The sequence below is a fragment of the Balaenoptera physalus genome (assembly GCF_965194825.1).
Source record: "Balaenoptera physalus genome assembly, chromosome: 10".
In the NCBI taxonomy this organism is placed as follows: Eukaryota; Metazoa; Chordata; class Mammalia; order Artiodactyla; family Balaenopteridae; genus Balaenoptera; species Balaenoptera physalus.
The window spans coordinates 113,949,519-113,974,382 of record NC_138889.1 but is presented as its reverse complement, the minus strand read 5'-3'; the positions used below and the strand labels follow the sequence as shown (position 1 = coordinate 113,974,382).

Here is a 24,864-nt window from a genome sequence, read left to right as displayed (position 1 = left end):
GAGGGGCGTGACTCGGCTTCGCGGAGCCGGAAGATTCCCGCGGCTCATGAATATTTGCAGATTCAGAGGAGGCCCCGCCCCCGTTGCCTTGGCGCCCAGGCCCCTCAACCCCGCGGCCGGAAGAACAACCCCAAGTCGAAGAGAGCGCCCGGCGAAGGAGGGCGCCCGGGACCAAGTCCCCGGGGCTGGGGCACCGGGGCCGACCCCTCAGGTGAGAGCCGAGAGCGCCTTTGGGTCCGGAGCCGCAGGCCTCTCTGTCTCGTCCCGTGTCGGGGGGGAAACTGAGGCCGGGGATGGAGCAGAAAGACAGTGAGGTCCCAGTGATGCCCCAATTGTCAGATCTGGTCCCCTGGGGACCCATCCCACAACCCCTGGCCCTGCTGAGGGTCTCGCGGTCACCGGGACAGGAGCGACCCCAAGCCCTGCCTAGGGACCCACTCTGGCAGTTTCCATGATAGGGACCTAGGAGGGGAGAGGCCCTACCCTCAGAAGGGATAGCAGGTGGAGGGGACCCAGAGAGGTGATGAGCCCGGCCAGGAGCTGGTGTTAGTCTGGGCCGTGGAGAGAGAAAGACCACCACATTTCCAACTTCGGGGGCTCACAGAGTGGCAGGGCAGGATGGGATCAGGGCCATGAACAGTGTGGACAGGTCCAGGCCAGTGAGTAGATGAGAAGAGATAGTGTCTCAGTGGGAACCTCAGCCTCCAACCCAGGCCCTGCTCCTTGGACCCCAAGACCTTTGGCTAATCTGGACCCATACTCTGGGCCTAGTCATGGGCAGGACCTCAGGTCAGCTGTTCTCAAGCACAGAGGGAAGAGGGTGGCCCACTGGCGTCCCAGGCCACAGCCTGGCCAGCCCGTCCCTCTCCCAGAGCCCGAGGCTGGCAGCCCTGGGGTAGGCAGGGGCAGCATCTTCCTAGGGGGCCTGGTGCTGGGGTCCTCCTTTGAGGCTCAGGGCCTTTCACCAGCTGGAGAAAGGCAGGCAGTAGAGGAACTTTTGGAAAGAAATCCTGGCCAGAAATTCCATGAGGCTCTTCGTGAGGCTCCCCTGCATGGCCTTCACCTCCTTGGGTCCTTGGTGTGTGGTCACTTTCCAGACGAGGGCACGTGGAGCCCGGGCAGCTTGTCCCAAGGCCCAGCACTCCCTCCCACCCTCTCTGTCAAAGGCTAGCTGACCACCCCCGCCCCAGGGAGGGTGAATCTTGACCATCCACAGGGGGTGATAGACAAGAACAGTGGCCAGAAGCTGCATCTGCCACATTCACTGATTTTGGGGGGGATATTCTTGAGCCCCTGTTCTGCACACTGGACATGGCAGGTGAGTGTCCTGCCCACACAGAGCTCACGCTGTCTCAGGCAAGGCACTCACTCAACTGAACTGAGGGCTGTAGAAGGGGATCGGTCTTATCAGGTAGTAAGTCCAAGAAGGTCGGGAGGGAGCACAGGGGTGGGGGTCGGCGAGGCCCTGATCCAAGGTGGAGGGAAGAAGCCAGGATTTCCGTACAGACTTCTGGCTCTACCCTCAGAGATGATTCCAGGGTCTGGGACCAGGCACAGGCATCTGTATCTTTAAGGAGCAATGCCAGCTGAGCCTGCTGCAGGTGGACCACCTCCTGTGGGCCTGGGGGTAACGCCCAAGAGGGTCAGGGTGCCTGGGAGGCCAGCCCACAGGGGATGGTCCAGAGCAACAGGCCGGGGACCCCTTTTGGAAGAGGGTGGAGTTGGGGATGGAGGGAAGTGGGGATTTGAATGAAGACCAAGCATTTGCATTGGATGGATCCAGAGGGACCCTGGCGTCGGTCACCCATATGGCTGTCTTCCCAGTCAGCCGGGCCAGGTGCCCCATCAGGATGGTTGAAAGGACCTAAGGGCCAGGCCCCAGGCTGACAGCCCCACACCTCTGCACCTGCTCGCTTCTGGGCCCTGTGACCTTGGCCCAGCCTGTCCCAGGTCCCTCGAGCATGGTGACCTGGCCAGGAGGCCAACCTGACTGTCTCTCTCGCAGGTGCTGCCTGGGGCCACATGCTGCCCTCTTGCCCAGATGTTTGACCCACGGTGGGGAAAAAGCAGCTGCCTCCAGGTGAGGGGGTCTCAGTGGGCACAGGGGTCGGTGGGGAGTGCCTGAGACCCTGGTCCTGAGCCCCACAGGGTCAGAGACCATCAGGTGGAGAAGGACACACAGCAAAAGCCCTGAGGCAGAGGCTGCTGCTGATTACAGCAGCAAATGGGCGAACGGGACCTCGAGGCAGCCCCGCTCCCTCGCCTACATGGGGCCTCAGAGGGTAGGCCAGAGCTGGCACCCCGCATGGACCCTGAAGCATGGGCAGAAACACAGGGAGGGCGGCCTGCCCAGGCCGGGGGTGTGAGCCCAGGCTGAGGGAGGAGACGGCAAGGCCCCTGGGCAGGCTGGAGCTTCACCATTACAGCCTTCTCCGGGCCAGAGGTGGGCTCCGGGGGCTTGTTGTGTGCTTGGATACATCAAGGGCTGCACAGGGTCTCGGCTGGGCTGTGGATCAGAGGAAGAGCAGAGACTGATCAGCTTTGCCCTCTGCCTACACCCAGCAGGTTGGATGTGAATGGACCAGGCCTGGGACAGAGCCCAGGGGCCTTGGCCAAGCAGAGCCAGTGTCCGAGTGCGGGAGCTGAGCTGGCAGAGCCGGCACAACCCCCGCCCCCAGAGCAAGGCCCCGGGCAGCCGAGGGGGCAGCCGCAGTGAGCGGCTGGTGGAGGAGCACCTGTCACCTGCCCGACTGGTGAGTGCCGGGGGGCTGGGCTTGGCCCGCTGGGGCCCCTGTGCCTGCTCTACCCTTGGGTCGACCCCAGGTGCTTGGTGACACAGACGTCCCCCAGGCATTCAGGCCGCAGAAGGGCCCGAGCCAGGCCCATCCACAGCTTTGCTGAGCCCCTACCGTGCGCTGGGCTCCAGGGACCCCTCCGTGAACCAGAGAGAAGGCCCCTCTTTCCTGTGGGGAACAGGGTGACAGCCCATCCAAGCGCGTGGCGCACAGACTTAGGGAACCGCGAGCAGAGGAGGGCGCAGGCGTCTGCAGGGCGGGGCATCCTGGGGTCCCACTGACCTCATCTGGCGCAGTTGTTGAAGCCTTTCTCCCAAACCTGGGGTGCGGTGGCAGCCGCTCCCCCACTCCCACCCTGGGGCCCAGCAGGTTCTGCAGAGCCGTCTCGACTGCAGGTTCCTGCCCAGTGACCCCAGAGAGCAGCCCTGCACCTCCTGGTGACTGGACCCCTTCCCTTGCTGGCCCCTCGCCCGTCATTGGCCACGCTAAGGGCCAGGCACTCCCCAGCACCCCTCCAGCCCGCACAAACACTTGCACCCAGGTGAGGGACCCTTGGAGACCCTGGAGTGACGCACCCACCAACACTCAGCAGAAGGAAGCCTGGCTGCCTGAGGTCCCCACGCACTTTCCTGACCAACTCAGAGAAGGGTCCACGAGGTCTGGTCACTGCAGGTGGACAGGACACTCCCGCCGGCCCCCTCCCCACACCCCCCAGCAGCCCCTGTGTGTCCGCCCTCCAGCCGGGCCTGCAGCACCCACAGCACCCAGGGTCCTGGTCCAGCGTGGACCCGTCAGGTCAGGCCGCCGGCCCCCGCTGCTGCACGGGCTGGGTGCTGGGTGCACGCCTTGATCAGAGCCACTCCGTCCACCCTGGGACCTCCCCCTCCCCCACCCAGCTCCTGGCGGGGGAGAGAGCCTGCCTGTGTGAGCGCGGCCCAAGCACCCCAGGACCACCCTTGCTTCCTAACGTATTTGAGTCCAGTGCCCACCGTGCCAAAGCATGGCTGCTGAAGCATTTCCCTTGGTCGCTGGAACCGGGGGTCTCAGGCCTCTGTCCTCCCAGACTGTCCTGCGTGTCGCCAGCATGTGGCAACTGCTTTCTCCCTGAGGCTGAGTCTTACTGAGTCATCCTAACTCCAAGCCCTTCTTCGTTTTTTCTTTTACTGGTTTGAGCTGAGAAGCCATTTTATTTTCCAAGCCACGAGTTCCAGGACTCCTGGGCTCTCTCCACCAGCTCTGAACTCTGCCTTCTGTAAAACCTCATCAAATGCAGTGAACTGTGGCCAGCTCACTCTGCCCACAATTGCCTGGCACCTCTCCACCCCCGTCACAGGTTCATTGTGTGCGTCTTCTGCCATCCAGGTTACTACAGGAGACCCTTTTACTAAAAATTCCATTGTCACATGACCTGGGTCTCCATCTTTCCAGTTTCAGTAACACTCACGTCAACCCCCCCCCCCCACCAGTCCCCATCCAGTGTCACATCGTTTCATCATTTTTGTTATGGTAGCTATTGGAGCTGCACCTCAGTCCCAAGTTTTGTATGAGTCAGCTATTGCTATAGTGATGCTGCGTAACAAACAACCACCAAACTCATCAGCTTACAGTGCAAGTGTACCGTCCGTGGGTTTGAAGGAGGCTGGGGCTCGGCCGTGCTGAGCAGAGCTGGGCTTCAGGCCCGAGCTGCACTGGGTCTGTTCCATGGGTCTCGTTAGGACACCAGCACACCTCAGGGCACGCCCTTCTCTGGCAACGGCCCCACCAGCCACACAGGATCACAATCTCCACTCCTGTCACATCACACTTATCGTCCAGCTGGAGCCAATCGTAGCCGCAGTCAACATGGGTGAGGCAGGGAAATGCCTGCCACCTGCTCCAGCCTTGCAGCCAAAAGCAGGAGTTTCACTAGGGGGCGGGGCGGGGTGTGTGTAACTACTGTCCAGCTCTCAGGGCTGACTCCCCACCGACCCCTGCAGCAGGCCCTGGCCCAGGTGGATGACCTCCGACTGGTGAGCGTGCTGGAGCTGTGTGTCAACACCCATGAGAACAGCCTGGGGAACTTTGGTGAGAGCCCTTCCCCGTGCACACCCGCCACCATCACGGCCAGGCCGTGCTTGAAGGCTCGGCCTGCTCGGGCCCTGCCCACCAGGCTCTGGTCTTTGGACCACTGCACCCACAGACCTGCCCTGCACCTTGCTCTCCAGGGACTGAGAACCCTCTCCCGGGGCCCTGAGAGCACGGGACACTGGCTGGGGGGGCCGTGCTCTGGAGCCCAGTGTGTGATCTGGGCGTGCCCGCAGTTCCCCGTGGGAGGCGGCCTGTGGGCGAGACCCGCGCCAGCCAGGCTCCCCTCCCCGCAGAGTCCCGTGGCCCCGTGGCCTTCTGTGTGCCTCTGCCCCCACGGGGTGCCTCCTGCACCCTCCCCTGCTGGCCTGTGTCATTCGAGCCGGGCCTCAGACATCAGCATGTGGCCCCAAGGCTGCCCCTGGGCCTCAGAGCAGCCGTCAGGCAGCAGGGGCCGAGGGGCGCTGACGCCTCTGAAGGTGCAAAGGGCGGCAGGGCCTGCGCTGACCTCTCCTCCTGCGGCCCCACAGGGCTGCACCTGCCCAACCTCAGCCAGCTGAAGCTGAACGGCAGCTGCCTGGGCTCCCTGAGGTGAGTGTCCACCCCCCGCAGTGGTCACAGGCGAGGGCGTGCTGCCGGCCTGGGTGGGGTCCTGGGCCTCCCACTATCTCCGGCTCCCGGCCCTAACGCCCACCCCTGGTCACGTCGCCCACCCCTGGTCAGCAGGAGGCCCCGCTGAGGGTGACGCCAGCCACCCGGAGCCTGCAGTCAGGGTCGGGCTGGCCACGCCAGGCTTTGTGGCAGACGAGGTCTCCAGGGACCTCCCTGTGGTGCCCGGAAGGCGCCCACTGACCTTCGGCAGAGAACCCCCAACCCGCGAGCCTGGGCGACTCATCACCAACCAGCCTCTGGATTTGGGGCGTCCCCACACCCCTCACCACAGCCCAGGGCTGTGTCCCCGTGCTGGTGGGGCCGTAGCTGGGGGCTGAGCCGGCCCCCATCAGCCCAGCGAGACGAGCAGAGGAGCACGGCTGCTGCTGACCAGCCGGACCTCAGGCCCCACGTGAAACACAGCAGCATCTTAATAGCGTAAAGGACAAAATGCAAAACTCAGGACAGATTAAGGTTTTTTCTTACTTCGTCGGGCTGGAAAGAACAAAGCTGAAGTAATATCAGAGTTTATTGGGTGTTTGAACAAAATGGGTGTCAGGAAAACCCTGCTGGGATTTTTTTTTTTGGTTTTTTTTTCCTTATAAATTTATTTATTTATTTAATTTTGGCTGTGTTGGGTCTTCGTTGCTGCGTGCGGGCTTTCTCTAGTTGTGGTGAGTGGGGGCTACATTTCATTGCGGTGCGTGGGCTTCTCATTGCGGTGGCTTCTCGTGTTTCGGAGCACGGGCTCTAGGCGCATGGGCCTCAGTAGTTGTGGCACGCGGACTCAGCAGCTGTGGCTCGCAGGCTCTAGAGCGCAGGCTCAGTAGTTGTGGCGCATGGGCTTAGTTGCTCCGCGGCATGTGGGATTCTCCCGGACCAGGGCTCGAACCCGCGTCCCCTGCATTGGCAGGCGGATTCCTAACCACTGCCCCACAAGGGAAGCCCAACCCTGCTGGTTTTATGCGGCCAGACAGCCGTCCTGGGGCAGCGGGAGGCCAGTCCCAATTCTAGAAAGTTCTCCTGATGTTTTAAATGGGCTGTAAGTATCCAGTCATTTCCAGGGAAGATGATAAAGGTATTCATTAAGCAGCCTTGCACGATTTTTCCTATTTGTACTGCTGTTTGTCGAATAAACATCAAAAAGAATTTGAAAAACACCTGAAATCCTAGAAGTGGAAGCAAAGAAGATCAGAGGCCGCGTGGCCCCTGTGGGCAGGGACAAGCAGGCGGATGCCAGCTTCCATGGCTCCTGCGTGGCTCCTGGGCCTGCAAGGAAGGGTCTGGAAAGCAGGCTCTCGGAATTGCCTTTAGTACTGATACATGGTTCAGCAATATTCTGACAGAGACATCAATACTTTAAGTTAACAAAGACAAAGAAAATCATATTTACTCCTTCATTATTAAGGCTTACAAATTAGCTCAAAGAACAATAAAATATATAGAAAACGTATGAAATAAAGGATGGAAACTACAAAGAGAAGTGGAAGGTATAAAATTAAATATTTGTTACCATTTGTAACAAAACAAAATATTTGATTTCAAAAACAAAATCAATTCCAAGAAAAAAATCATGATTTATATAAAACATGTGTTCTGTTCCTTGAAAACGACAGTGAAAAATGTAAGGAATTTTTAAGTTGTCTGTTAGCGAATCCTGAAACTTGGCCGAATGTTGTTTGCAAATCTCCACGGAGTGATAGTAAACAAATATTTGTAAAAGGAAACTAATTCAATATGACAGTGCAATGAAGTAGTATTACAGCTTAGCTGATGACAGAGATAGTCAAGCCATTAAAACCTCAGGCAGTGTTATGAGGACTGGAAAGTAATTTTCATGTGATGGCTGTCACTTCATCCGAAGCTGAGAGAGAATTCAGCCCCTGAAAGTGTCACTGACGTGAGGACAGATGGGGCTGGTTTCCAGGCCAGCCAGCATCTGACAAGAGCATCCTTCACCAGGACCACTGTGTGGGGAAACCACAGTAACAATCTCTGAAACTCAACAACTAACTTGGAGATCATTAAAATGATTGAAGGGACAGTTCTCGCTACAACTTAATCGTGTGTGTGTCCCCTGAAGACTCTCCACCCTTCCTCCTCCCGTGAATTCAGACCATGGTGGCTTTCACTTAAGCAGAAACCCCTCATTTTGATTTGTTCCAGTCCATCAGTTCTGGCTGGTGTTGTGGGTGTTTTTTAGGAGGTTTGTCTGCACCCCAAGGTCTTGGAGATATTCTACTTTTTCTTCTATTCACTTATGGTCTCACTTTTCACTTTCGGGTCTTTAATCCTACTTATCTGCGAGGTTGCTTCCACTCCTGATATGAGATGGGGACCCAGTTCTGTTTAGCACCACCTGGTGAGTCGGTTTTCCCAGCATCGTCTACCCCAGACCCACGCAGACACGCTGGCGGAGTGAGGAGCTCTCCATTGTCACAGTCTTTATTGGCGCGGCTTTGTGTTAATCTGTAACATGTTACCCTCATCTTAGTTTTCCTTTTTCCACACTGACCTAGCTATTCCTAAACGCTTATTCTTGCATTTGAGTTTTACTATCAGTTTGCTGGGTTTCACACACCCTAATCTTTCAGGATTTTGTTTTGTTTTGTTTTGGAATTTTAAAAAGTCACATGCTCATTTGGGTTAATTTTTACGTTATATACATCCATGAATATGGTATAGCTCTCCATTCATGTGTGCTTTAATGTTTTTAATAGAGTCTTTAAACTTCTTCTGTAAAGTTCATAGGTTAGAACACTTTCAGCTGCAAGTTACAGAAACCTGCATGCAACCGGCCTGAGCAGTGAGAAATTGTTTATCCCTTAAGTGCCTAAGGACCACGGGCCAAACCCTGTTCTAAGCACAGAGGATATGTCAGGGAACAGAACAGGTGACAATCCCTATCTCTGAGGGCACACAAGGAGCCCGGTGGTGGCTCACTCAGCCGGTGGCCCCTCAGGATGTGGCCCCCATCCCCATGCCTGGGGCTGCTGCAGCCACGTTGGTGGGCTGAGGGAGTGTGGTAGCTAGTCTTCTAGGGTTGCTGAACAAAGCACCACGAACCAGGTGTCTTGAACAGCAGAAACTGACTCCCTCAGGTCTGGAGGCCATGAGTCAAGATCAAGGTGTATCTCCTTCTGAGGCAGAGGGAGAACCCAGCTCACTCCTCACTCCTGGGGGTTTGCTGGCCACCTTTGACGTTCCTTGGCTTGTAGACTCATCACCCCAATCTCTGCCTTCAGCTCACGTGGCCTTCTTCTCCCTGTGTCTGGATCCAAATTTCCCCTTTTTGTAAGGACACCAGTCATATTGGATTAGGGCCCACCTCATCTCCACCAATTACATCTTCAGAGACCCTGTTTCCACGTCAGGTCACATTCTGAGGTCCTGGAGGTTAGGACTACAACATATGAATTTGGGGGTGGGGGGAGGATGCAATTCATCCCATAACAGGAAATGTGCCCTCCTGTGTCCATCAGTAAGAACAAGAAGGTTCCCAGCATTCTTCTGTGTTTCTTTGGCCGGAACTGTATCATGTATACACTCTCTTACACCAACCACTAGCAAGGGATTGGAATTATGATTGGAGTGGGCTAACCAGGACCCCCACCTGTGCACCCCTCTGCCACGTGGGACAGGGCAGGACACCAGCCTCCTCTGAAGGCAGGGCTCCCTGAAACCAGAACTGAATTAATTCCCACATACTTATAGTATTTTTATAATCATGGATGAGGTCCTGATTCTGCTGTATTCTGTTTGATTGTTGCAAATTTAGAGAAACACTATGCTGATTTAGAATAGATTTTTTATTTTATTAACTTTTATTGGAGTATAGTTGCTTTACAATATTGTGTTAGTTTCTACTGTACAGCAAAGTGAATCAGCTATATGTATACATATATGCCCTCTTTTTTGGATTTCCTAGAATAGATTTTTTAAATCAATAAAACAATTGATTTTTATAAATGGGTCTATTGCCTCTGGCAATAGTATACCTTTGTTTTGTATTTAACATTATTGCCAAACTCTCCTATTAATTCAAATAATTTGTTAATTCAGATGGGTTTCTGTATTGATGGTGATGTTATCAGCAAGTTACGAGTGCTATCTTTCACTCAAATCCTCCTGCTCCTTTTTCTTGTCTTATTGCTTTGGCCAGGATCTACTAGCCAGTACGATGTTAGACAGCGGCAATGACAGTAGCAGGCATCCTTGGTTTGTTCCCAATCTTAATGGGTATGTGTCTGGGTTCCTCTGCATCTATTGACATGATCATAAAATGATATTTCTCCTTTAGTCTATTTATGCACTGGATTCCACTGACAGATTTTGTGATGGTAATTCATCCTTACATTCCTGCAGTAACACTACTTGATGAGTTATTTTTAAATCACTGTAACGTTAAAATAATATTTGCTTTGCAATTTTCACATCGGTCTTCATGAGTGATAGTGCTTTAATTCCCCAGTTTGTACTTCTCTGGTCCTGGAATCAACGACTGACTCAGACGGGGCCCTCCCTTTTATTGTTCTCTTCAACTGCTTAATTTTTTGAAACTTCCTGTACAAGAAATTATTGTGGAAGATAGAGATTGTCTATTCCATGATAGATTTTACTTTTAAAGCTGATCCAGATCCAGGGACTTGGCGGGGGTGGGGGGAGGGGTGTTAATCACTGTTTAATTTCTTTAGTGGTTATTAGTCTAGTTTTCTTTCTTTTGGCACCAGCTTTGTCTAGTTTTCATGAATGTTGGTATATAGTTTGTTCATAATGGTTTTTGTTGTTTTAAATTGCTGCTATAGCCATAATTATTCCTCTTTTTAAGTTCCATACATTTATTTGCATTGTCCCTCTGTTCATCCTTGATCAGTCCTGCCAGAGGATTGTCTATTAAGTTTTTAAAGAATCAGCACTGGGCTCTGTTAATCTTCTCTATGGTTTTTCTAGTTATTACTGGTTCTGTTCTAATCTTGATTACATCTTTCCTTCGTGTTCTTTTGTTATTTGCTGTTGTTCTTTTTCCAGCTCCTTGAGCTGAATGCTTAGCTTAATTATTCTACTCCTTCCAGTTTTTTGATAAATATATCTAAAGATATAACTTTCTAGGGCTTCTCTGGTGGTGCAGTGGTTAAGAATCCACCTGCCAATGCAGGGGACACGGGTTCGAGCCCTGGTCCAGGAAGATCCCACATGGCGCGGAGCAACTAAGCCCGTGCACCACAACTACTAAGCCTGCACTCTAGAGCCCGCGAGCCACAACTACTGAGCCCACATGCTGCAACTACTGAAGCTCGTGCGCCTAAAACCCGTGCTCCACAACAAGAGAAACCACCGCAATGAGAAGCCCACGCACTACAACAGAGAAGCCCCCGCTCACTGCAACTAGAGAAAAGCCCGCACACAGCAACGAAGACCCAATGCAGTCAAAAATTAATTAATTAATTAATTAATTTTAAAAAATAAAATAAAAAATAAAAGAATCCTGGAGGGCAGCTAGCAGAGGCTTGGCATGTGCAGAATTGTAATCTTTGCAGAAGTGAAGAGAAACAATAGAACCTAACAGTTGTTTAAAGAATAAAGAAAACTTGTCAGACATAAAAGAAAACTTTCATCTACAGATCGAAATAAAAAACTGAAACTGAATTGCCAACCCTGAAACATATCCTAATAAAGTTCCTGGACTTCAAGACACAGATCATATTGGGGGCAGCCAAGGAAAGAGATCAAGTCTTCCTTTAAGAAGAGAAAAAAAAGGAAGTTTTCCTCAGAGTTCTCCATAGAAACACTCAAAGCCAGAAGACAGTAGAATGATGTCTACACAGCCCAGCAGAAAGACGGTATGAATCAAGAATTACATACCCAGCCAACATTTTGGAATGAGTAAGAGATTAAGGAAAATAGTTTGATTAGCCCCTCTTGAAGGAATCATGAGACGCAAATTTCAGCCAATTAAAAGATTGGAAAATGCATTGAAGGCAATAGACGGGGGAGAAACATGGAATCTCTGTAACTAAAGGTGGAGATTACGGTAACAGCACAAAACTTAAAAAACGCAACATACAGGGCTTCCCTGGTGGCGCAGTGGTTGAGAATCTGCCTGCCAATGCAGGGGACACGGGTTCGAGCCCTGGTCTGGGAAGATCCCACATGCCACGGAGCAACTGGGCCCGTGAGCCACAGCTACTGAGCCTGCGCGTCTGGAGCCTGTGCTCCACAACAAGAGAGGCCGCGATAGTGAGAGGCCCGCGCACCGCGATGAAGAGTAGCCCCCACTTGCCGCAACTAGAGAAAGCCCTCGCACAGAAACGAAGACCCAACACAGCCAAAAATAAATTAATTAATTAAAAAAAATAGAATCTAGGCAATAAAATAAAGTCTAATCTTTTAAAACAAAAAACAAAAAATGCAACATACAGGTTAATCAGTGGATGAGACGTAACCGAAGGGGAATTTGTGAACCGGAAGATGGGCCCCAGCGATGCAGAAAGGTGAGGCAGGCCAGGAACACCTCAGAGGTGAGGAGGCGGCTTCACGTGGACCAGGGGAGCAGGCAGAGCCCCCAAAGCAGGAGGAAGAGCAGATGCCAAGACCTGGGGTGCCACAGTGCAGGTGCGATTCAGGACCATGGGGAGACCAGAGCTGCTGGAGCCGGGGCAGGGAGGGCAGGGTGGCCAGCAAGGACCAACGTGCACCACCTCATCACCGCAGGGAAGCCCCTCACCTCAGCATCTCCAGTGAGTCAGCACTTCCAGGCAGCATTTCAGACCCTCACTCCCAATCTGAATGCCCAAGAAGCTATTAATAGTATAATTAGGAATATAGCAATACCCCCAGCATGAAAGGGAAAAGTCAGGACAAACCCACAGGACCCCAGAGGAAGCAGACAATGCCAGGGGGGGAGTAAAACGTCCAGGCACCTTCAGTGAATGTTCTGAGAGACACAGAAGAAGACATGGCTTCTTTGCACCCTCAAAACAAGAACAGAATGCCATGAAATAAGATCAGAGAACAACGAAGGGCGCTTGGGAATTAAATGTATGAGGGCTGACAAAAAATGTTACCGGCATTGTTGGAAGACAAGAGAATCTCCCAGAAAGCAGAGGAAAGGCAAAGAGATGGAAATGGGAGAGAGAAGGGATGAGAACAAGCTCCTTCTCAGAGACCACACGTGAGAGGCTGAGCTCCAGATATGAGAGCAGAGACCGCGAGGAGAGAAAATACAAAAGGGAACATCCCAGAAGCTGATGGAAAGGATGTGCAACAGTGGGCCAGTGCCCGGACAGGAGACAAGGGTCACCCAGGCTGAGAGGACCCCGCGGGCAGAGGTGGGGCCCACTGAGGTCGGGGGCAGATGGGAGAGCCCCGGCCTGCCCACTGGCAGGGGAGCGGCCGCCAAGGGAGGGTGGCACAAACAAGTCCCAGGTGGGGGCAAGGGGACGGGCTGTGACACAGGGAAATCATCCACAAAAGAGGCCGGGGGGAAGGAAGGAGGGAGGACACCCCGGCTGAGCCCGCTGGGGCGGGGACGTCTCGCCCACACCCACTGCAGCGGGCAGCGGCCGTCTAGCACGAGGGCAGCTCCCGCGGCCAGGCCCGGACCCTGCAAGGGTTGGAGAAGGTGCCCAGGACAGGCGGCTGCAGTCAGGAGGGAAGACAGGGGGCCGGGGGCTCTGGAGCCCCTTCCTCGGCCTGGAGGCCACCCAAGCCAGTCACAACTGTCCCTGCACCTGGAGACAGCCAGATGTGGGTGGCGGCTGGGCAGGAGGCGTGGCACAGGGCCTTCACGGTCACCGAGACATGACCCTCCGCCCCAGGACAGCACTGACCAGCCAACCCTACCCTCTGCAGGGACCTGGGCACCTCCCTGGGCCGCCTGCAGGTGCTGTGGCTGGCTCGCTGCGGCCTGGCTGACCTGGACGGCATCGGCTCCTTCCCGGCCCTGAAGGTGGGTCTGCGGTGCTCTGGGGAGTGCAGGGGGCCCAGGGGCCCTGACTGAGCCCCCTCGTGCCCCCCAGGAACTCTACCTTTCCTACAACGACGTCTCGGACCTGAGCCCGCTGTGCCTGCTTGAGCAGCTGGAGGTGCTGGACCTGGAGAGCAACTGCGTGGAGGACCCGGGGCAGCTGTGCTACCTGCAGCTGTGCCCGCGGCTGGCCTCGCTCACCCTGGAGGGCAACCCGCTATGCCTGCGGCCCGGCCCCGGCCCCGCCCACCAGGTGGGCACCGGGCGGGGAGGCGCTCTGTAGCTCCAGCCTCTTGGCCCAGGCACTGCTTTGCCCACCTGAATGCCGGCCGGGTCGCAGGGTATCCCAGGGCACACGCCTAGGGCACGCCCGCTTGTTGCTGAGGGCTTCTTCACTGGGAGCTCATTCCCATGTGGCTGGAGGCCCGGTGGCTGCCAGCTCGTCCTCCTGGGCCAGGACCGGACTCCGAAGGGGCACGCGTACACCCCAAGAGGTCTGTGCACACGCCATGGGGAACCACGCGTGTTCTGTACAGTCTCCACTTAGAGTCGTGTACACAAGCACACACGCTCACATACACACACCCGTGCAGGCCCCGTTCAGAGGCAGCCCCAGCCCCTGCAGCGCTGCTCGTAAGCCGGGGGCCTGTGCACACCACCCGCGGCTGCACACACCCCCGCAGTGCGCGTGAACACCCAGAGCTCACACGCCTGCCCAGCTACTCATGGTGCCCACGCACAGCGGCCGCCCACTGGGCCGGAGCTCTGAGTTCAGGCAGCTCCGCAGGCCAGAGGGCACCCCTGGGCCCTGGCAGTAAGCCCAGAGAGTGAGATCATGCGTGGGTAAGAGCCCAGGGCCCCTGCAGTCCCTGCTGTCCCAGAGTGACCCCGGCTGGCCTGGCAGCCTGGGCAGAGAGAGATGGCATCCCCGACCCCCCAGTTCCCCTGCACTGCCCCCCAGCAGGTCTGGGGACAGCGGCTACGGGGCGATGCTGGCCTGACGGGCCCACCGGACGCAGGCCTGCCACCCCCACCGCAGGTGCCCCAGGGCTACAACTACCGGGCAGAGGTCAGGAAGCTCATCCCCCAGCTGCAGGTCTTGGATGAGTTGCCGGCCACACACACACGCCTGCCGACCTCCCGGAAGCTGGACCACGACTGGCTCATGGTGAAGGAGGCCATCAAGGAGGGCAGCGTCCTGCACAGCCTGCTCCCCGGGCTGGGTACAGACGGAAGCCGTCCAGGGGCCTCGGGCTGGGGCTGCCCCAGGAGAGGGCTCCACCCCCCCACCCCTGGCCCCGCCCACAGGTCTCTCAGAGACGGAGAGCCGCCTCGTGTCGCTTCTCAGCCTCGAACCACCACCCCACCCCACCCCACCCCCGCCTGCCCTGTCCCCAGAGCCCTGCACACCCACCCCCAGGCCAGGACACCCTCCCTGTGAGCAACCCTGGTGGGGGCCTCCCCAACCCTCCTCAGGGGGAAAGGAGGGCCAAACCTGCCCCCTGGTGGCGCTGGGCCTCGGGCACACAGATGCTGGGTGGTGGGGGGCCCTGCTCCGTGGACAGGGTTCAGCTGGGGGGCTCCTGGGTGGCCGGCTGGCGTGGGCCGTGATGACCTCTGATTTTGACTGTTGTGCAGGTCGTCCCCACGGATCCCCCGTTTGGAGACTCAGCCCCGAGCTATGCTCACCTGAGACCCAGCGCAGGGCCCCCAGGCCCTGGCCCCGCTCCCTGCTGGTCCCTGGGGGCCTCCTGCCTGAAGGCCTTCTTCCCCAGGGCCCAGCCCCAGAGGACGACGCCAGCAGCCTCACCCACGGTAGGCGACCCACCTCGGCGTGAAGCTGCCCTGTAGCCCCTCAGTCCCAAACTAGGCCCAGCCGCACCCTCTTCCTCAGGTGCCGGCCGGGTCCTCTGTGGAAACCCCACCAAAGGCCTGCAGGAGCGTCGGCACCAGTGCCAGGTACAGCCTGCTGCCCCCCGAAGGCCGTGCCCCGGCCTGACGCGCCTGCCCCGGCACCCCCCGAAGGCCGTGCCCCTGAACCAGCCCCTCCCTCCCCAGGCTGGGGCGCACCCACAGAGGCTGCCGCCTCCCGGGCCGGAAGACCTGGCCAGCCGGGCCTCCGGCCCAGGGCCTGACCCTGCAGACAGCCGCCGCCGCCTGGCCTCGGCCGGGCTTCCGGCCTTGAGGGAGCCGCGCCTGCGGTAGGTGCTCCACGCCCCCACCCTGGCCCTGCCAGCCTGTGTGTCCCGACAGGCGGGGGCTTATGGCTGGGACCTGCCTTGGCTGAGTGGTCGCTGGTCCTCCGGGTGGCTGGAGGGGCTGGTCATGGGAGCCCAAGGCTGGGGGACCAGCCCGGAGTCGCACTCATTTGGGATCGGCTCCAAAGGAGGGGCAGGGCTGCAGCCTCTCCCCTTCCCCGCACCCCAGTCCCCTCCCCAGTAGGTGCCTGGAGTCCCGGGAGGAGGGGGCCGCCGCCCCCGGGAGCCCACAGAGGGGCCCTGAAGAAGAGCAGGACGAGGCTGGGCCCAAGACTCGCCCCAGCCCCCCGAGCCTGGCCCCAGGTACCGGCGCGACCGCACACACCGGCTCAGACCGGCTCTGCCCCCTCCTCAGCCAGGCTCTGAGATGGGTGGGACAGGGAGGTCCTCCCTTGGGGGTGGGGTCTCACGACCGAGGGGTTCCAACCCCAAGTCCCCCTCCCCTGAGCCCATGGGACCATGTGGCCACCGGGGCTGGGTGAGAGACAGAGAGAAGGCCCTCCAGAGAAGGGCAGTGTGAGCAGAGGCCAGAGGGGTCCTGAATGAAAGAGCAAGTGGCCCCAGGGTGGGGGCAATGAGGGGCCAGGATCAACAAGCAGGACAGCCCCACCAGAAGTCCTGAGGGGAGCATGGCACAAGGCCAGCAAAGGGAGCAAGGCCACCAGATGGGCAGGAGACCGAGGCGGGGAGGGGTACTGCCCTTCCTCTGCAGACAGGGCCTATGCTGGGCTCAGGACACAGAATTAAGCCAGGCGAGGCCCTCCCTCAGGGACACTGGCTTCAGAGTGACCATGGCTGAGAGGAGCAAATGCAGAGCCTGTGAGGCAGAGAGACCCCTCACCCAGCAGGCCCCAGGGAGGCTTCCTGGAGGAAGGGTCTGAACCGACTGGCAGGACAGCTGGGTGGGCAAACCTGGGGAGGGGGCGTTGTAAGCAGGGGCCACAGGAGTGTAGGCTGCAAGATTGGCCCAATGACCCTCCGGGGTGGCGGGTGGCGTGGCATTGGGGGCGGGTGCGCATCAAGGAAGCCAGGATGGAGCAGGGACAGGGCAGGTCAAAGCTCTGCACTTCCTGTGCCGGCTGCGGCCTGTGGGGAGGGGCTGGGGAAGGTGGGCCATGAGACAGCCAGGAGGGGTGGAAAGGTGGAGGGGAGCAGGCAGGCAGCCAGGAGGAGTGGCTGGAGGGGTGACAGCCAGTGAGGGACAAAGGGGTGCCAGGACCTCCTACTCCAGTCCGGGCCCGGGTGGGCTCTGGGTGACCACGGACACACCCACGCAGCCTGCCCTCAGGTGGGTGCCAGGGCCTCGCTCTATAGGGGAGGTTTGGGAACTGCCCCAGGGCCACCAGCCTGTGAGCATGCCCTGGGGGACAGGACCCAGTGACCCAAAGCCAGAGCCCAGATTTCCCCAGAGATGGGTCCAGCTCAAGCAAAGGTCAGAGGTCACAGGGCCGAGGGGCCACAGCTTCCCTGGGGAGCACAGGAAGTGGGGCAGTGGGGTGCTGCCTTGGGAGGGGGTGAAGGGCTAAGGGGAGGAGCCACAGTGGACACTGCAGCCCTGCCCATGGTGACTGTCCCAAGTGACTCCTTGGGGGCCCTTGTCTGACGTGCTCTTTCCTTCTTTTCCAGAGCCTTCCAGGACCTTGGGCTACAACCTGACCCCCTCTCCTCCCAAGTCCCTCATGCCATCTGACAGGGGCAGCAGCTCCTGGGGGTCCACAGATCTGCAGTTCCGGGGGCGTCGCCTCAGAGCCCTGGGTAGTCTGGGGCCTGGCCTGGGTCAGGGGCTGGCTGCAGTGACTGCTCTGAGAGCCCTAGAGGTGGCCTCAGGCCCCAGCCCTCGAGCCGAAGGCTGTCCAGGCCCAAAGCCAGCACCAGATCCAGCGGCCAGACCCCCAGCCTCCGGTGCATGCCGCACCTGAACCTCATGACCCCAGCCCAACCCCACCCCTAGTGTACACCACTACCCACTGCCAGGCTGGCCTGGGCGGTAGGCAAGGGCCCCAGGGCGATCGTGGGAGCCCCCGTGTGAACTCTGGCCTCACAGAACCCAGAGCACCTGGGCGGGTGTGTTGGGGGGTGGGAAGTGAGCCTGGTACAGGAGAGGACCCTCTTGGTACAGGAGAGGACCCTCTTGGTAGAGGGAAGTTAGGAGTTGGGACCACCAAGGGTGGGAAGAGGGAGAGCCCAGGATAGGATGGTCCAGCTCGCCACCGCTGGCCCAGCTGCCCACCTCTTCCGTGTGGCCTGGCCTTCCCAGGAGGAGTAGGCCTGGAAGAGAGCAGACTGGGCCCAGGCTGGAGCTGGGCCCTGTCCATCCCCTGGCCAGCCCTCCAGCTGCCCCAGGGCTCTGAGCCACCCTTGGGTTGCCGTGGTCCCGAGCAGAGGCGCTTGCCCTAGGCCAACCAGGGTGCAACCACGCCTCCCATCCCTGGTGGACTTGTGGGGTTCCCCGCGCGGGGATGGGGTGGCCAGCTCCCTCCTCTTCGGGCCGGATACCCGGAAACCAAGCGAATCATTTTCACGAATCATTTTCGACTGTCAGGTGTACAGAAATGCGGTTTACTTGGTAGGCGGCGTTGGTTCAATAAACTATGCAGCTGGCACCGCCTGCCTCCGGCGCTTTCTCCCCGCCCCGCCCCGCAGCCACAGTCGTGGAGACGCGGGAGCACAGGCGCTGGTGCCGCCGCCCTGCCCGGCCCTACACTGGCCAGCGCGAGTCCGCGGTGATGGGCGGGCAGCTGAGGAAGCGGAAGCCGAACCTGCTCTCGGCCGTGCTCTGCACCGACAGCGCCACCATCGGACAACCGCGGTCCACGCTCTTCCGGCGCACCTGGGGGGGGCGGAGCCTGAGAGGCCGCAGGGCGGGGCCGGGCCGGGGCGGGGCGGGGCCGGGGCGGGGCGGGGCGGGGCGGGGCGGGGCGGGGCGGGGCGGGGGCTGCCCGGACGCCCGCGCCAGCACTCACCCGGACCTTGAGTTCCTTCCTAGCCTGGCAGTCCTCGAGGCCCAGCCCTGCCTCTGCGCGGGACAATGAGGGGGTGGGGTCGGCCGGCCGCCTCCTTCTCGCTGTCCGCCCCTCCCTCCACGTCCCTCCCTGCTGCGCACTCACCGGGGATGGGGATGGGGCTGGCGGGCAGGAGCTCTGGGTGCGTCTCGGCGGCGCCCACGGGCCGCGCTGGCACCTCTCGCTGGCGGAGGAGCTTGCTGGTGCTCAGGTGGGGCAACTGGACCCGCGTCCTGGGGGGAAGGGCGGTGAGGGGGGTCGTGAGAAACAGAGCCTGTCCGCGGGAAGGGGTGGTTCCGGAGGGGACGGGGCCAGGGGAGGTGGATGACCTGAGAGGAGTCCTGAATAGCTGGAGGGTGGTCCTGGCAAGGGCGGGCCCTGGGGAGGTGGGGGACAGTCCTAGCAGGGGGTCTGGGGTCTTTGTCGAGTCTGGGCCTGGGGAGGAGGTACGGACTGAGGGAGCCGAGGTCCCCACCCCGGCCTCCGGCGCCCGGCCCGGGCCTCCTGCACCCGACCCTTGCGCGGGAGTCGAGGCAGGGGCTGCTGCTCCGCGAGGTCGGCACCGGGCCGGGCCTCTGAGAGCGGGAAACGGTCGATGGACAAGTCGGTGTTGTCGGAGAAGATCCTACACACGGGGGTCACGCAGTGCGCGGCCTGGTGCTCGCTGAGGACCTGCGGGGCCGTGGGGGACACGGTGGTCACCTCCACCCCGCAAAGCCGGCCCTTCCCACCACCCCCGCTGGGACCCGCACTGACCTCGCCTTGGGGGTTGAGGAGGAGGGTCACGCAGCCCCGGCTGGAGTGGAAGTGGACGGGCTCCTGGCCCAAGGAGGAGGGTGGCTGCCGCTTGGTGCTGCCGGGCGCCTCGCCCCACACCTGGGGATGGCGTCGGCGGCGGGTGAGGGGTGAGGGGCCGGCGGCGGGGTGGGGCCGGGGCGGGGCCGCGAGGGGCGCGGGGAGCAGGGCGCACCGTGATGTGGTGCCTTGGCTCCAGCAGCGTGCTGGGCGGGAAGCGGTACATGCACACGGGGAAGTCGCGCACCAGCTGCTGCAGCACGAAGCCACCCAGGTCGGCCGTCTCCTCCAGCGAATGGTTGAGGATGCGCACGAACCTCCGGCGGCGGCTCACCGCCACGATCTTCAGGCAGGAGCCCGCGGGGCTGGGGCGGGAGCGCGGGCAGGGGCGCTGTGCCGAGACGTTCGGGCCCCTCCCACCGTGGTCCCGCTAGGAGACCTGCTCCTGCCCCTGCGCTCGGGGCTGGCTCCCCTCCTCACCTTGGACAGCGCCCGGAACGCCGGGGGTGGGTATCCGCACAGGACTCAGCCTCCTGGCCATTGCTGCCCTGCCTGTCCGAGTGGGTTTTCCGGAGATCCAGGGAGAGGCGGCCTGTCCAGGAGGGGAACCCCAATATGGAGCGTCCACTGGGGACATCTCCTGTGAGGCCAGACCTGGCCCACAGCGCCCTGCGGTTCCACGTGGGAGAGGAGCAGCACCAGGCAAGGGTCAGATCCCAGACAGGAGAGGTGGCTGGACCCAGGCGGCTGAGGGAAGCAGAGGAGTGCCTGGCAGCACTTGCTGGGGGGTGGGGGGAAGTGGATTCAAGCCAGAGCACAAAGGCAGTGGCAGTAGTCCCCCAAGACCACCTTAACCCCTAGGGATGTGGCTGGAAAGGCCCCAGCTGCCTCCAACTGGGCTACTGTGATAGCCCAGAGGGTGGGGGACACCCTTTAGGACTTTGGGCAGAGGTCACAGTCCTGCGGGGCTGGGAGGGGGGAGAAACCAGGGGAGACCCGCCCCACTCCACCTGCCCACGCTGCTCGACTGTCCCCGCAGAGGCTCTGTGCCTGTGCCTCCCTCTGCTCTGCAGTGTGGCCTGGCGCCTGGAGAGGGTCCCCTGTCACTTTCTGCACATGATAGCGTGCAGCCAGCAGGCAGCTGCTGGACTCGGAGTCGGCACCCCCGGAGCTGCTGGCGCCCACCAGGGGCAGGGAGCTCCACTCGACGCTCTTGAGACGATGCTCCCTCTGCCAGCAGTACGGCTCTGAGTTCCACTGGTCAGGCTGTGTGGCCGGTGGGAGCTCCAGGAGCAGCGGGGCCCGGGGGTGCCTGCAGGTCAAGAGCAGCTCACTGCCCGTGGCTTCCGCTCCTGGACCCCAGCCCTGCCCCCATCCAACCTCCATAAGGAGGGCAGGGCACACCAAGTTGTGGCCCCAGTCCCTGGGATCCAGCCTGGGCAAAGGGCTCATGGCTGGACAGAGATGGCCCCAGAGCCCTTTCCCTTCTAAGTGACCTGTCCAGGGACACTAAGGGGTGGAACTTGGAGTTTGGTCCATACCAACCAAGGCAAGCCCTCCCCTCCCCTCACCCCTAGGGAGTCCCCACGCAGTGCAGTTACTTTTGATCCAAGCTGGACTCGAGGTCGGTGAAGAGGTTGGGGTACCGGTGGGCGATGCTGTTCCAGTCCACATCCTCCAGCCGGAAACCCTGGCCAGGGAGCAACAAGCACATGACCTGACCCTCCCGCAGAACCGCAGAGCCAAGAACACACCTGGAGGGCCTCGCTTACCTCCCCAGCAGTGGGGGACCGATCATTCTCAGAGAGGTCACTGGGGTCCATCAGGGTCTCTGCTGTCACCACCTGCAAAAGGGGCAGCAGGCTGGGGGAAGAACTCCCCTCTGCCCAAGGTCACTCTCCCCTCTGACCTCCCCAGTACCTGAGGCACACACTTGCTAAGTATCAGGTGGCGGGACTACAGGGCTTGTAGCTCCTCCCTGTCCCAGGCCTCGGTCCTGGTTCCAGAGGCAGCCTGAGGGGGGCAGGCCTCCCAGGCAGCCCAGGGACCCCCAGCAGAAGTGCCAGTCTCAAGGGGACATGCTAGCTGTCGGAGGGAAGACCAAGGAGGGCAGGCTTGTGGGGGCCGGGGCCCAGGGGCCAGGCTCACCTCCACACTGCCCGTGGAAGACCGCAGCATGCGGCCCACCCAGGAGGAGCGGGCCAGCTGCAGGAGGCAGGACTTCTGCAAGGCCTGCAACTCGGCCTCCAGCTGCCGCAGCGTGTTTCCGGTCTGCAGCAGCCGCTCCTCCAGGTGTGCCTTCTCCTGCTCGGGGAGGGCCCAGAGGTGGGCAGGGCCTTCTGCAGACCCTGCCGGCCAAGGCCAACCCCTGCCTGGCCCCCCCATCCTCACCTCGGCTTGGGTCCCGCACCCCGCTCCCTGATCCCACCTGCCCCTCACCAGCTGGGCCTGTTCCTTATGCTCTTCCAACTCCAGAGTCAGCTTTTGGACCTGGTTTTGCGAGAACTTCCGACTGCGCGAGCTCCTGGGGGAAAGGGCAATCTCAGCAGCCCCCACCTCTGGGTCGGCAGCCAAGGAGAGAAGGAGGGGCTCCTCTTCACTGTCATTAGGGGCCTGAGGGCACAGAGTGCAACTGGGCCAGGCCAGGTCAGGCCCTGAAGACGTCTGGGCTGGAGGTGGCGTCTAGGTTGGGTTCAGTACCCACGGACATGTTGGGGATTAGGGTCTGGGTGGCTGTACAGTATATTAACCTCTTCAGGGCTGGGGTGGGGGATCAGGGCCAGGTAAGGACTGGGGCTAGAGGCGAAGGTCAGGGCCAAGGTCAGGGCTGCGGTCTTGGCAGTGGACTTTGGAGTCAGACATAAACTCGGAGTTAGGGTCGGGACGGAGACTGGGCAGGCGGGGGACCAGCAGTATGCTGCTGACCTCTCGGCTGGAAGCCCAGCCACTTCCTGCAGGATACGGCAGTGTCGGGCCTCCCAGTGGTTCTCAATCGCCCACCGCAGGGCCTGAATCTCCAGTTCTCGCTGCCTCCACAGCAGCCGCAGGGTGCGGGGGTCCAGGGACTGCGGGGCAGACCTGAAAGGCCAGTGCTCCTGACGCTTGATCAGGCCCTGTTCTCTGGCTGGCCTGGTCCAAGCGGCTGACCTCCCCCCTCCCCTCCTTACTGCGGGCTGACGGAGGAGACGATCCTGGTGGAGCTGGGCTTGGTGTCCTGAGGGCACGCGGGAGCCCCAGGGTCGGCAGAGGCACTGGCTGGAGGCCCCACGTGGCCGCTGACCAGTTCTCGGTCCACCAGGGATGGGAAAGCCTCTTCCTCGGCATCTTCAGCCTCCTGACAAGATTCAGGGGCCATTCTTGATGTTGTTGAGGGAGCTGAGAGGAGGGATGGTAGGGCTGCCCTGGGTCCCGTGTGTGGGCACCCCTGCAGGGCTCTCCTTACATGGCCAGCGCACATGCGTGTGTATGGCAGCCCCAAGATGGCACCGCTGGTTCACAGGGCATCACTCTCCAAGAAGGGGTGTGTGTGTGTGTGTATGTGTGTGTGTGTGTGTCTGCCCCACAGGACAGCACACTGCCAGTCACGTGGGTGTCCACACCTGCGTGTTTCTGACCAGGCCAGGGCAGCAGGTCACCCCCACTCCCGGCACCATGTCACTTGGGTGTTCACACATTCCCTGTCATCTCCCCCCTGTCACCCTTGCCCTCCAGGAGCTGCAGTTCTGCCCCCCAGCCTAGTGCAAGTGTCCCCAGAGGTGCTAGTCCTTTGCCGGTGATGTTCCTGTCCCCCTCAGACCCAGGGCCCTCCCCCCAACACTCACCTGAGGCCTGAAATCCAAGCAGGCCTGGGGAGAGAAAGGCTCTACAGTGTTGCCATGGATACCAACACCCAGAAGGGGAGGGGCCGTTTGTTACCAGGAGCCTCCAGGGAGACCCCAGACCGGGGCCCTGAGTGGACCCTGGGCCCCCTCCTTGTCCAGCCTGAAGGAGAAGCTGTGAGAGGCTGAGCTACTGCCCAGCTAACCTCCGCAGGCCCAGAGGACACAGAGTGACCAGCAGGGCCTGCCACGGTCCCCAGCTCAGCCCAACACCTCCAACCGACCCTGGGGCAGGTTCCCACCGTCCCTCCCCAAACTGACCATGGTGATCAGTGGGTATTGGGGGCATTGCTGCCCTGTGAGTGTGTCCACAGGCCAGCAGGACGGCCTTCGTGAGAATGTGGCCCTCAGTGGGGCCTGAGCTGACTGGGGAGGAGGGAGAGGAGGCAGGTGAGAGCTCTGAGAACCTGGCGGAGGGGCTTGCTGAGCTCTAACCAGCAGTGGAGCCCCTCCTGAGTTCTTCCTACGGCCTCTGTGCCCATAGCGGCTGGTGCCCATTTACCTGACCAAGAGAGAAGCTTCCCCTTCCCCTCCCCCCATCCACCTCCACCACTCGAGCCACTGCAGGGAGGCCTGGGGACACTTATATAACGATGACAATGGTCCCCTCACCCGCGCCCCTGGACAAAAGTGAGGCCCCAGACCTGACCCATAAGACTCATGCCCTCCAGTAGATGCCCCACCCCCACCCCACCTTCATTCCTTCACCATTCATTCATTCAGACTTTCAGCTTTTGCTCTTGGTAGGGCTTGTGGCGGGAGGGAGGACCCCCCACCCCCACCCCCACCCCGCCCATGGCCCAGTCTGATTGGGCGAGTACAGGCTCTGGATGCCCTTGCTGCTGGGCCACACAGATAGTATTGAGGCTACGAGGGGCCCTGGCTGCCGCGCTGGCTTGGGGTCTCCTGGCAGGAGAGCAGAACTGGCCTGGTGCAGGAGCGTGTCCACAGCTTGGGCAGGCATTGGGCCCCACTGAGGGCAGGAAAGGGTTGGGGGAAGGAACCTCAGACAAAGAGTTCAGGGCCTTTGTCCCAGGCAACCTCTGGGCGGCCCCCTCACCCACCAGGATTGTCAGCCTGGCAGCAGCCAGAGAGGAGCAGCGGCCAACCAGCTCCACTCCCTCCCGCTAAGAGCCCCCGACCCCTGTGCGTTCCGACGCGGGCCCATCAGGCCGGGGGAGGGGCGGTTCTGGCCCCGCGGCTCCTCTGGGCGCAGGCCGGGCTCGCGGGGTCCCAGGCCGGCGCCCCCTCCCTAGGCGGGAGACTCATCAGACTGGGCGGCTTCTGCGAAAGTCAGTCGTGGAGCGCGGCCAGGCACCTGCCCCACGCGCCGCCTGCGACCGCAGTCTGAGACGCGCTTCCGTGTTGTTTTCGGGCTTGGGGCGTGCGTGGACCCAGGTTCTGTCCGCCCCTCAGCTCCCCGGAGCCCCGCCCACACCTGGGCGCCGCCGGGGG

General features: G+C 60.2%; 2 protein-coding genes across 9 annotated transcripts in view; one reads left to right on the top strand and one right to left on the bottom strand.

The window, feature by feature from the left end:
* The window catches only part of LRRC56 (leucine rich repeat containing 56), an 18,119-nt gene extending 271 nt beyond the window's left edge, over positions 1-17,848 (top strand). The window contains 14 exon segments of the mRNA XM_082477770.1: positions 61-211; positions 2,006-2,080; positions 2,563-2,753; positions 4,772-4,859; positions 5,390-5,450; positions 13,362-13,458; positions 13,529-13,729; positions 14,516-14,699; positions 15,115-15,291; positions 15,371-15,435; positions 15,535-15,677; positions 15,904-16,037; positions 17,361-17,627; positions 17,630-17,848. Coding sequence (XP_082333896.1) covers positions 2,577-2,753; positions 4,772-4,859; positions 5,390-5,450; positions 13,362-13,458; positions 13,529-13,729; positions 14,516-14,699; positions 15,115-15,291; positions 15,371-15,435; positions 15,535-15,677; positions 15,904-16,037; positions 17,361-17,627; positions 17,630-17,685 — 1,650 coding nt within the window. The 5' untranslated portion in view covers positions 61-211; positions 2,006-2,080; positions 2,563-2,576 and the 3' untranslated portion in view covers positions 17,686-17,848.
* LMNTD2 (lamin tail domain containing 2) lies at positions 6,530-24,864 on the bottom strand. 8 transcript variants are annotated; one of them, XM_082477763.1, is made up of 16 exons: positions 24,474-24,864; positions 23,353-23,376; positions 22,699-22,906; positions 22,457-22,609; positions 21,971-22,055; positions 21,680-21,835; positions 21,304-21,375; positions 21,133-21,221; positions 20,542-20,843; positions 20,012-20,123; positions 19,707-19,896; positions 19,493-19,612; positions 19,212-19,408; positions 18,842-18,969; positions 18,698-18,750; positions 18,273-18,564 (listed from the first exon to the last, which is right to left on the bottom strand). In XM_082477763.1, exons 3-16 carry the CDS (start codon positions 22,884-22,886, stop codon positions 18,433-18,435), a joined length of 1,977 nt encoding a protein of 658 aa, XP_082333889.1. In that variant the 5' UTR covers positions 22,887-22,906; positions 23,353-23,376; positions 24,474-24,864; the 3' UTR covers positions 18,273-18,432. The 8 variants fall into 8 exon arrangements, with proteins under 8 accessions (XP_082333890.1, XP_082333894.1, XP_082333889.1 ...); XM_082477762.1 differs by lacking the exons at positions 23,353-23,376; positions 24,474-24,864 and having other exon boundaries at positions 22,699-23,313; XM_082477764.1 differs by lacking the exons at positions 18,273-18,564; positions 18,698-18,750; positions 23,353-23,376; positions 24,474-24,864 and adding an exon at positions 6,530-9,773 and having other exon boundaries at positions 22,699-23,314.

Bases quoted from the DNA above. Each gene is read 5' to 3' on its own strand.
- LMNTD2 (XM_082477762.1), bottom strand. From the start codon at position 22,988: ATGTGCGCTGGCCATGTAAGGAGAGCCCTGCAGGGGTGCCCACACACG. The intron at 20,844-21,132 runs GTAACTGCACTG...CTTGACCTGCAG, and splicing joins GAGTCCAGCTTGGATCAAAA to GCACCCCCGGGCCCCGCTGC. The intron at 19,897-20,011 runs GTGAGGAGGGGA...CTCCCGCCCCAG, and splicing joins CGTTCCGGGCGCTGTCCAAG to CCCCGCGGGCTCCTGCCTGA.